The sequence below is a fragment of the Eleginops maclovinus genome, chromosome 1 (assembly GCF_036324505.1).
Source record: "Eleginops maclovinus isolate JMC-PN-2008 ecotype Puerto Natales chromosome 1, JC_Emac_rtc_rv5, whole genome shotgun sequence".
In the NCBI taxonomy this organism is placed as follows: domain Eukaryota; kingdom Metazoa; phylum Chordata; class Actinopteri; order Perciformes; family Eleginopidae; genus Eleginops; species Eleginops maclovinus.
Window position 1 is genome coordinate 19,591,696 of NC_086349.1, and position 12,203 is coordinate 19,603,898.

Here is a 12,203-nt window from a genome sequence, read left to right on the forward strand (position 1 = left end):
TTGTAAAATATGTTTATGCTTGGTCAAAATAAAAATAGTAAATCATCATAAATATACTATTATAGTATTTCAGGGAAAAAATGTAATCATTCTTTATGCTCGGCTGATTTAAGGGGTGTTCATTTCTGTCCACTTCCAGATGTAATTATTAGAAACAGCCCTATCTTTTTTAAATTGTAAAACTACGCTTTTCTGTAGTTTCATTATGTGAAATAAGACTGTGGTCTGTGTGAGGAGGTGACGTCAGTGGCCTGACTGATGACAGTGACCAAAGGCCCCCCCACCTCCCTCCCTCCATCTCTCTCTCTCTCTGTGTCCCTGAGGGTCCTGTTAGCTCCTTCCAGTCCTCGTGGTCTGTGTTACTGATGGGATTTTAAACCCCAATTTGCAGCCTAGCACAGCTGCTATTCCAAAAAATCTCAGCAGTCTAACAAATATAACATCAACTGCGTTTCCTATAGTTATCTCCAGTCCTGCTGCACTCACCAAAAACACCTCATTTATAACCAAGTGATATGAGGTGAAAGATGTTTCAATTTGACGTGTCAGTTTTTTATCTCACAGATTACACTGCTCTGCTGACCCAGTTATTTATAAACTCTAATCTGCAGCGTGGAACAGTGTGTGTAGTGCTCTCCCTGCTATCAATGGGAGGCTGGGCAGCAGCAGTATGTGAATGAATCTGGGGTGTGGTGCAATAGCTGCAAGTTGGGTGGAGAACTGACGCAGTTACGTAACACAGGCCTGATGAGTCATGCCTGCTGTTATTAACACACACTGCGGTTATGGGCCACCTTTGGTCATTTGGATTTCAGGATCATAAAGCTCCCCACTACGACCTGTTTCCTGATTGTGTGCAGAACTGGTCCCCCTGTAATACTGACCTCTGAAAGTGATTGAGATAAAGTGGTTTCACACAGGTCATAATGAGCTACCAATGTTATATAACTGACTTCATTCAGTTTTATTGTAGCTATGGGCGTGTGTGTGTGTGTGTAGGGGTAAAACTGGTTATTCCATTGGCAAGTGAGTCAGTAGGATATGGAGCTGTGTATAGTACACACACGCTCACACACACATGCACGCGCGTGCACACCCCCACACCCACACACACCCCCACGCACGCACGCACACACACACACACACACACACACACACACACACACACACACACACACACACACACACACACACACACACACACACACACACACACACACACACACACACACACACACACTTCTCCATTGTTTTATTGATTTATAAATCACCATTTAGATCCACCATGAAATTGTCCTGAAATTGTGTTACTAAGCTACGCCAACAGCCTACAGTGTGATGATTTCATAACCCTCTTTTCTTCAAGATCAGTAAGACTTATAGATGTGAAAAATCCCCAGAAGAGTGAGGAATACCCCGGACATGGCTCAGAGTTTGGGAGGCATTAACTACTCATACCATATCTCTGCGGCCCACGCATGCAGACCTTGTTTTAAGCCAGCAGGCTTTTGGGTTTAGAGGATTCCTGTTTTTCTTGCTTCTCAACATCCCATGGTGTTGGAAGTTGTCCAGTGCCACATATCACAGCATAATCTCTGACTATTTCTCAATCACCATTCACAATGGCATTAAATACAAAAATATATGTGCCTAAAATCTCCAGATTTGTTGTTAGCTACCGATCTGTTTTTAGTTCATGTGATAATGATTAATTATGTTTGATGTTTTTGCTTTTAGTAGTCTGGGTCTTAAGGGTATACGCATGAGTTTATGATTCCACCTAAGAGCAGAATCCCGCTCAATTAAAAACAAGAAATCATAGCATTATTAGAAATAATCCTATTCTGAATAAATACATAAAGTTAGAAGAATTCTTGTTTTTGGAGAGCAACGTTTTTTTGTTGTTGCCATAAATAGACAACAAGGAAGTGGTACGCTTCAGACAAAGAGAGAGTGGAAGGACTGCAAATCAAACTTGAACAGACAGAATATTGTATCATGATGCTCCATCCCACTTCTGATGCTAAGAACACTGAAGTACTGTTTCTGGACTGCCCCGGCAATAATGGCCCATAGAACAGCAAGACTACAAGACGCAGAATTCTCAAATTCCACAATAACTATTCATTGATTCAAATGAATAACAGCGATTGTTTGGTTTTAATGTACCACTCGAGGGTTTATCTATTTTTACCACTTTCAAAAGTTAAACTTGTGTGTGTGTAAAATGGTGGAAGAAGTTTGGATGGTAAGCTTTAACGTAGCAAAACTACAATGGAAAAATAATGGAAGTAAAAGTTATGCATTGAAAAAGAACTTTTAAGCAAGACTGTGTGGATAACTGGTTTAAATTCAACAGTATGTTCATGTTGTTACTGGTGTAACTATTGACATATTACTTTAAAAGTTAAAAAAGGCTTCCAGTATTATGGTAAAAAAATATCGCCATAAGCCACTTTGAGTACAGTAGTTCAGTAAATGTACTTTGTTAAATTCCGCCACAGTTTGAAATCTGTAAATTTAGCTGGAGAAACTGACCATATCCTAACATTTTTCTTCAGCAGAACTCTTTGTGTTTATTTGTTTGTTTGTACTTGGAAATTCCTGTCGCCTGCGCCATGACATCATGATTTCGGTCACTCATGTTGTAGAAGAACAGACATGCTCTTTGACTCACTCAGCAAATCTGTAGTGCGAGCAACATATGGCCTTGTGTGAATGGCATACCAGACAGCAAGACAGTTCCCAGCATGGCTTCCTCTGAAGTTCCCAAGCAACTACACATGATAGACAGATGACCTTTACTTAGTGTTGGGTCTAGCAAGACACAAGGACTCTTCCCTTTCCTCCACTGTGCCACAGATTAAACTGCAAACAAATATCACCTTGTTCTTGTGCTTGGTGAGTGTGGGCTACTGTACATCACCGGATGGTGAAATTGGCCACGAAATTAAGAGACTTCTGGTATAAACAGATGGTTGCCTCACTCTGCCACTAGTACTCCATGTGGCTGTGCTTTACACATGACCCAGTATTTTTCTTGCCAAAACCGACACTTTTCTTCTTTATGAGAGGACATACATGTCTCTCAGAAAAGATTTATGTCTCACATGATTAAGTTAGGAGGTTTTTGGGGGCTGTTTTCGAAAGATAGGATATCTGTAGTGAGGTTCCTGGAGAGATAACATACTTCCTTTTAGATGTCCGGAAAGCCTAGCATGACTGGGTAGATGTTGTAACGGCCGACATCTCAATCATCACCCTTGACAGCATTGCAAATACGATCAGTAAAACATGCGATTTGAATTATTGAGTTATAATTAGTCATGGTCATGTTGTTAAAGTTTACTGTATGGCAACACACCAAACAGTTGACCTTTGATCAGCTTCTAAATGTATCCTTGTGAGAGCCTGTCTGACTTTGGATCTATGCTTATTCTATTACGAATGTGGGAAAGGAAGAAGCATTGCAAATGATACAAGGGTTCTGAGAATCAAATGTCAATCCGTAACAACAGGAGATGAAATCACTGGCTTGGTAATACATGCCATTCCAATACAGTTATACATAGCTCCATTTGACCATGTCTAAAGGGAATTTCTGTGTTTCAATGCAACTGTTAACTAATACTGATTTAGAAGAATTATAAATGTTCCTATTTAGCGTCATTGATGGTTTTCCTATCATAAAGCTCTGTCTAATAGCACAACATGTTAAGGCTTTTCTCTTAGAAAATAAAGACAGCATGGCTCAGAGGACAGCACAGCACACATGATGTCATCTGCTCCTCAGTGACATGATGTCAGCGACAACATTCGGAAAAATACTGAGATTAGGATTATTCTCCTTGGCCCTGGACATCTGCTCTGAACAAACAGTGCAAACCATCGGGAGTATAAATCCCTACAGAATAGATGGCCGTTATTCAGAAATGAGTAGCTTAACCAAATGATGGTCGGACATTCATCTGTAATTGGGTAATGGTGACCCTTTCACAAATATAGGAACTATTAGAACTGTAATTATGGACCTACAAAACACTAATTATTTCAACTGAGACTACAAGATGAATTGGTCCTCATCTAAAAATGACCGAATCCCTTTATTAAACTAATGTGAGCTGAATAAATTAACTATTCCAGTTATTGTGCATCAGAGGCAGGAGCAGCTGGGAAATTATTGTCAGTCATGCAGTATGCTAAGTATGTTCATAACCACAGCAGGTGTGAACCAGCTCTGACTGGCTTCTGCACACACACACAACAAACACACACACACACACACACACACACACACACACACACACACACACACACACACACACACACACACACACACACACACACACACACACACACACACACACACACACACACACACACACACACACAGATGCCCACCCTGAGCTAAAATCCTGTCAGTCTCATGCACATCTGCTTCCTCAGAACTACTGCTGAGTAAGCACTGCGTTTGCCTCTGCTTCCCTTCATGGGTGATCATAACAGGACAAAAACACTCCACTTATATGTCACACAAAACATATTGTGACAGTAACAAAAAAACTTGTGAATCACAGGAACACACGCAGGCATCCTTTTAGCTATATTTGGAGACTAGGATGTTTCTCGCATCATGGACATTTCTATCTCTAAAGTTATCTTCATAATAATTTCTCTCTTATTTCTACTTACATGAGCAGGCGTCATTCCCCTTTTGATTGCCTTTCAGTAACTAAGTAACGGGCAAAACAGAAGCTGTTAAGACTGCACACGTTGCTTTTGAAGATGGCAGCAGGACACAAAATTATTTATAATTACAGAATATGACTACAAAGCTGTGCTTAACTCTCAGGTGAGACACTCAGTTGGAGCCAAAAAGGCAGCTGCAAGGGAATCCCGCGTATTAAAAAAATTCCAGACTGTAGGAATACAAGTAAAAGTCCTGCGGTCAAAATGCAACTAAAGTAAAAGCATTAAAATATAGTATTAAAAGTATTAAAATGAAAATGTACTTAAAGTACCAAATGTATAAATATTTGTCGTGCCGATTGATCCATTTCAAGATAATGTACACTGGCCGGCCAAAAAAAAGGTCACAAGCCTGTGGGGGGGCAGTGCTATGATCTGGGGTTGCTGCAGTTGGTCTGGTCTAGGTTCAGCAACGTAATGTGCCCAAAGAATGAGGTCAGCTGACCACCTGAATATACTGAATGACCTGGTTATTCCATCAATGGATTTTTTCTTCCCTGATGGCGTGGGCATGTTCCAAGATGACAATGCCAGGATCCATTGGGCTCCAATTGTGAAAGAGTGGTTCAGGGAGCATGAGACATCATTTTCACACATGGATTGGCCCCCACAGAGTCAAGACCTGAACCCGATTGAGAATCTTTGGGATGGGCTGGAGAAGACTTTGCACAGTGGTCCGAATCTCCCGTCATCAATTCAAGATATTGGCGAAAAATTAATGCAAGACAGAAATAAATGTTGCGACACTGCAGAAGCTTGTGGAAACGATGCCACAGCGAATGCGTGCCGTAATCAAAGCTAAAGGCGGAAGGAGTGTGTGACCTTTTTTTTGGCCAGGCAGTGTATATGCCATATGTTTTGATTCAAATAATAAATACATTAATCGTTTAAAGCTGGTAAAGGTGGAGGATGTTTTTACTTTGTGTGCTGCAGGGTAGCTTGTTTTAGGTATGACTAAAGTCTTATTTAAGGGTTGTTGGAAGACTCCACGTAACAGCAATAAAAACTAGCACAAAAAAGTTTGTAAATACAAATCGATAGATGCAGAGTGACAGTTACCGTTGAGAGCTTGGTGATTAATGGTTCTTACTCCCATATTCCCTGGCCAGTGAACTCAGGTCGTTCATGCACTTCAGCCACCCATTGGCTCAGCCTTATCGTGGGTTTCTTTTCAGACCTAATCATAGGTTTGCCCTGCAGGTATGTGGCTAGCCGGGTTCAGTCATGCTGGAAAACCCATCACTCAACATCTTTTATTATCTGTTCCGCAAGGTGTAGATAGGCAAGTCTCTTCATGTGCTGTATATGCTGCAGTGAAAGTCTGAGATTTCAGTTTGAGCCTGCTACAACATTCTCGGTCATCTCAGCCCCACAAAGCTGAAAGTGTTTGAGTGAAGTCATTAAATCCCACAGAGTAACAGTTATTGGACCGTGAATTGATGCACATATCAACTACAGAACATTTCCCTCCCTTAAGCAAGCTTGGCTGCAGCTCATGAAATCATTTCTTCAGGGAAGGGAATTCACAGCACATTTCCCTGTCATCTGGAGAACAACATATGAATAAATCTCCCCGACAAGGTAGAAACAATACCAAAGCAATCGGGATTTCACGGAGCTGGAACAAAGCATACATTTGACGTAACACTCAGAAGGGGAACACAAAATGTATTTCTTACAGCAACTTTGGAAATATTCATACTTCACATTGCGTAATTATTGGGTGATACAGTAAAGTAATTACTGATTTCTGCCTTTGCCACTGACTTTCTTACATTTTATAATTCCCTTTTTAAATTGCAGACTTAGATATAAGACTATTTAATCACGTACTGAAATGAAAACAACATTGAGTTACTTGTACATCACTTAAGTATTTTACCTTTAGGCAACTCTGTTGTTTTAATCTTTTACTTCTACACGTTTTCTTCAATACATTTATTTTTTGTCTTTGATTACTAGCTTTTTATATTAAGAATATTATTACAAAATATAAATCAACTGATACATCATGGTATATTGTTATAGATTTAGCTAACCAGCAGTTAATAAAATAATCTGAATAAACTCCACCTTTACCAAGTCTAACATTGAATTGAAGACCTAATTTATCCAAAATAAAATAAAAATTTCATATAAATGATTCTAAAATGTGCCATACTGCATATCAACGTTGGTACTTCTATATATATATATATATATTTTTTGTGCCTATACTTTTGTACTCTCGCATAAGTAAGATGTTGAATCCAGGGCTTTTACTTGTATTTCTATGCATTAATATTGCTACTTTTACAGAAGTAAAAGTCTGACTACATCTTCCAACACTGGTTACGATATAAGGGCACTTTCAATCATATTTAAGACTGAAACATATGTTTAACTAAGGCATACATTGTTCAAATGGCTATTGCACAACCCTGTTATTAAATTGGATCACTCCCCAAGTTGCAGAGGAGAGCTGTCGGAAGTGTCTGCGGTAGCGCACACGCTGTGTCATCTTCCTCTTCCTATAATTGCTGTTTGACTGACTGGCAGAGGGTGTGTCCGCATTGTGGTATTGACAGATCTGGCTCTGTCACTTGCCTTTGTGTCAGAAAGCCTGCAGGAGACAGGAAGCCAGGCTTCAGAGTGGACATAAAACGGGCATCTGACCACACCTAGAGCCTTGGGGCTGGACATAACTCTCTGACTTCTTCGAGCACTCCTGACTCATGCAAACAAACCCTTTTTCTTTTGTGTGCTAGCCACACTTAGTGAAAAAAAAAGACAAACAGAAAGCATTCAAGTAAAAATATACAATATATTTGTTGTATAAACTTGTACAGAATGTCTTGGACATATCGCTTTACATACACTATACATAAGGGTCAAAATAGGGTCACTTTCACATCCTTCATGATTTTGAGAAAATGTCCCCCATAGCAACCACATTTTATGTACATCTTTACAAACATACCAAACGAAACAGCCCTTGGATGCACTTTAAGAGGCCATGACGAGATACAGATGACTTGTATAAAAATCCCTGAAAAATGTCTCTTTGTGAGGTAAGAACACATTTGTCAAACTCTTTTCCTTTCATTCCCTCTCATACATCAAACTCACTCATTTGTTCTGAGACGAGACTGGCAATAGAGAACAGCTAATTACACATTATGTTTCCCTTAACATTATTGTGCCACAGGAGGAGTAGCTGCAGACGGAAGACTAGGAAATAAGGTGAACATCCATTTCTTTATACACTGATTACTTACACATTTGTTCCTTTCAATCGGGGCAAAAGCCATAGCTATGCTATACTAAACCTCGACCTGGTAACCGACATATACTGTACTTATATTTCCTGTTAAGTTATGGTCAAGGCCTCAACAACAAAAGGAAATATGAGCTAAAGTTACAGAACAAAGTAGAACATAATCACATGCAAATAAAACAGCTATAAGCAATAGAATGTACAGGGGTGCTTTTGGTAAACAATATGTATGAACAGAAAGGGGCCACCTGATCTTGTATTTAAAGATTTAGCATCAAGGTGTTGACCAGAAGTTTGAATTCTGATGCAAAGTACAAGAACAAAATGCTTTCTGTGGTAACTCCATTCTGCTGCAAGTGAGCTGTGAAGAAAAACTGGACAATTATTCAAAGCTGGATCACTGTAATAGCTTATTTCTCTCAGATTAGAGTACCATCAAAACATTTTGGATTGGTCCCCATGAAAACATTCTGATTGGCCGAATACCCTGTTAGACCATCAAGGCAATAGTCAAAACTATAAACTGAAAGAAATACATTAACACCTGCTTTACAGATGGTGAATAACAAACAACAATCCTAGAGTTATTAGAAAAGTAAGGAAATGTCCTGTTATTATGGTCTTACATGACCATTGATTAATGCCATGTATGATGGGTAGCAAAAGTCTTCCTTGTGTTAGAAATTAAGGCAGGCTGGATTTAATGGATCACGTTCTGTGTTACTTGAAGAGATCAACGTAGCTCCTTTTGGTGCAGAAATAGGGTAACTGACTTACTGCTTGTGTCAGCTTGTTAGGTATCCGAGAGACTCAGGAGAACCTCAACGACACCACAGGAAACGACTGTCCAAAGGCTGTCCAATCCATCCTCATGTTGACTCCAGCGTATCGAGCTGGAAGACGTTGTGATTGGTTGGCGTGGTGAAGAAGAGCTGCTCCTCGCTGGTGGAGCGGTTATCACAGGGACTGTTCAGCCCCAGCGTCCTCTCAAAATCCAGGAGCTGACCCATGAAGTTGAAGTTTGGAGAAATGTTGGACTTCTTCCTCTTGACATAGTCATAAGCGTCGTTGAGAGAGAGGTTGAGCCTCTGCATCAGGTAGGCCACGGTCACAGTGACTGAGCGACTGATGCCGGCCAGACAGTGGACCAGGATGCCACACTGCTGAGACCGAGCCTCGTCTGTGAGAGAAACAGAAATGGTCAGCAGCGGCAAGTTGTTTTTCTTAATAATATTTCCACTGATTCATATTTCCCTGTGTTATAATGTTTAGGAATGTATGAAGTTAAGGTATCACTGTGATTCTGGCTCTTAGAGCATACAGGAAATCATGTTGATGTTACAATAATGGTGGCAAAGTACATCATGCACGAGCGAGGGGCAGTAGGCGTGAAATACCTGTAACAGCTGACATGTTAGCTCCCTCAGAGTGATGCTGATGCATGTAATCAGACTTCATATTAAAATTGGATTCTATTAAAATTTAATTAATCTATTTGTCAGAATTGGCCCAATATCCAATATCTGTTTCTTGTTGTTGCATTCCTAAATACTAACATTAGCAAATAAATGTCAACCAAACCAGCCTTGACTTGTGACCCTGCATACAAAAAAAGCTCCGGAGAGTGGAAACAACATTTCCTTCCTCATTGTACCTCTAAAAGCTTTAGAAACATGTTCATGATACAAAGTCTTGCAACCACCAAACAAACAAGTGAACAAGCTGTGGTTTCAGGTGCTGAGGTGGCAAAAGTCAACGACTTAAAACTGAAACTGAAACATAATTTGTGGTGAAACCAAAAACAAGACGATATGTTTACTTTCAAGTTAATGTGTTGTAGCTATGTATCAAATTCATATTGTTTTACATCAGTTGGTAACACATTTCACAGGTGGTGAGTTAGGAAACATCATGTCTTTCAGTGTTAACCACAATTTTCTTATTAAAAAAAAGAATATAAAAACTCCCACTGGTCCCAAAAAAAACCCATTACACAATAATTATGTCAATAATGATTCAGAAGTATTGATTGATAATTGATTATGATGTTGCCATTAAATAAAATTAATATATAAAAGGTACAGTATTTACAGTATGACACTCACACATACTAATACCAATAACACATGTTTTCTTCAAACTGTAAGTGTGTGTGTATTAAACTAAACAAAGCTATTGACCTACTCACCTATAAATGATATGGCCTCTGGGAAGAACTGGGACAGGTTCTGACTCCAGTGATCGGATATGGGGATCTGTTTGTACCTGAAGTGGCCTTCATGCTCAAACATGTTGGGGAGATTGGGTGTGACGTTCAGGATGTACTTGATGTTGTACTGGCCCAGCACGTCTAGGTTGGTGGAGTCTTTGGCGCAACCCAGGTAAAGGTAGGGAAGGATCTGGACGGGGAAGGCGGGCTGATTGCTGGGGATGGGGCTCTCCTCAGACTCTGTGGCACTGCTCGGCTCTCGGTCAGATTCCCCATCGGAACAATCAGAGCTGATCCTGAGGTTTCCAAAACCCAGGACCGACAGCGGAGGAGAGGAGCTGGGACAGGAGCTGTCTATGAGGGTCTCACAGTGCTCAGAGTACTCTGTGTGGAACTTTACAAATCCACCTGGACAAGAGCCAAAACACAAGTTAATAAAGTCACATCAACAGGATAGATTTTTTTTATATTCAGATACATAAATGCTTCACCTTATATTAACTGTTTATTTCAACCGTGTTTTTAATGCCAAAAATACTGTTTGGTAATGAAGCAGAGCAGTAAATAAGTAAATGAAGTTCCCCCCAAAAAGAACCATTCATGAAATGCATGCCTGTTCCTGCTAGAGCAAAACATGGCGCAGCCATTTTGGAATTTTAATTGAGAATCTCAGTGACACAAAGTTTTGAATAGCTTACAACCCGCATACCCAAAACACAGGGTGAACTAACGTTAACGTTTGTAACTTTAAAACAGAACAATGAGCAAGATACACGCTACTGTCTCGTTTTACGGTTCAAATGTCGGTATGTGGAAGTTGAATTCCCGTAACGAAACTTCTGCTTGGCTTATTAGACTTTAATAAAGGTTACAAAAGCTGCCAGGTCAAGGTAAGCTTTCGCAAAAGTAGCTTTCTAGAGCTGACAGTACAACATTTAGCGACTATAGTACAGTGACGTCAGTTAGGTGTTTTTCTATTATTTCTAGTAAACAGACTCACTGTAACCAAGGTTAAGGTACCTATATGTATGATTAATGTGTGATGTCATTCTTGTTAGGGTTACTTCTACAGCATAACTATTTACCTTGAAGGTAAAACGCTTTACAGCCGTCTTCCCACAGTTTCTGAAGAAGTAGACCCAGAACTGAGGCTCCGCTGTCCTGCCAGTCCTCGGTGCTCTCATCGTACAGGACCACCGTGTCCGTCTTGCACCGTCTTATGAACTTCTCTTTATCCTCATGGTTGGGGATGATAGTCCGGATAGGTATGTTGCCCTTTCTGAACCTCCGGAGCATCAGCCCCGGTATGGCCAGGTTTATGGCAGTCTCTATGTGAGATGATTCATAAAGCTCATGTGAACGGCAGTCCAGCAGGAGCAGAGAAGTGCCTCCGGACTCTAACTCGAGTTGCAGCCATTCCACGCTTTTACTCGTCGTCACATTAGACATATCGGACTCAATATCCTACTACATGCAAGCACAAACACTTACTACATGGTCCACCAGTCGACGATAAACTACATTTCACCCGGAAAAAAACAGAAGCGTTAAATGTGTCTCGGCCAGTGCATTGCGCTTCAGCGAAGAGATTTCCCCTTTTTCCTCTTCTCTATTTCCATCAGCCAGTGAGTCTGACCTGCCCCGGGGCTGAAGGAGACCTGATTACACTTTAATTTACGATACACAAGTTTAAACGTGAATGATTTATAGCCTCTTCATCAACTCTTCAACCACTCCACATCGTACCAGGGTCCTCCATGCACATTCTCGTCTTACCATTCCGATGCATGGAAGGTTTTTTTTTTAGTTGACAGTAGACCAACTCAAGAGGGAGGAGTTTATTTCTTATGATTTAAAGTCATAGCAGAAATATCACAAAGTTTATTATAAGTAAGTCTCTATGGAATTATTTAGCCAATCACCATTTTGTCAATCACCTTTATCATCTTTTTAAACCAGTGTTTTTTATATATCATAGCAAGTTTATAA

At 40.2% G+C, this 12,203-nt stretch overlaps 1 protein-coding gene across 1 annotated transcript; it reads right to left on the bottom strand.

Annotated features, from left to right (window-relative positions):
* Positions 1 to 7,532: 7,532 nt before the first annotated feature.
* LOC134868297 (dual specificity protein phosphatase 7-like) lies at positions 7,533 to 12,002 on the bottom strand. Its single transcript, XM_063889329.1, has 3 exons — positions 11,300 to 12,002; positions 10,194 to 10,622; positions 7,533 to 9,185 (listed from the first exon to the last, which is right to left on the bottom strand). The coding sequence occupies exons 1-3, from the start codon at positions 11,661 to 11,663 to the stop codon at positions 8,875 to 8,877; spliced, it is 1,104 nt and encodes a 367-aa protein (XP_063745399.1). The 5' UTR covers positions 11,664 to 12,002; the 3' UTR covers positions 7,533 to 8,874.
* Between the last annotated feature and the right edge of the window lie 201 nt (positions 12,003 to 12,203).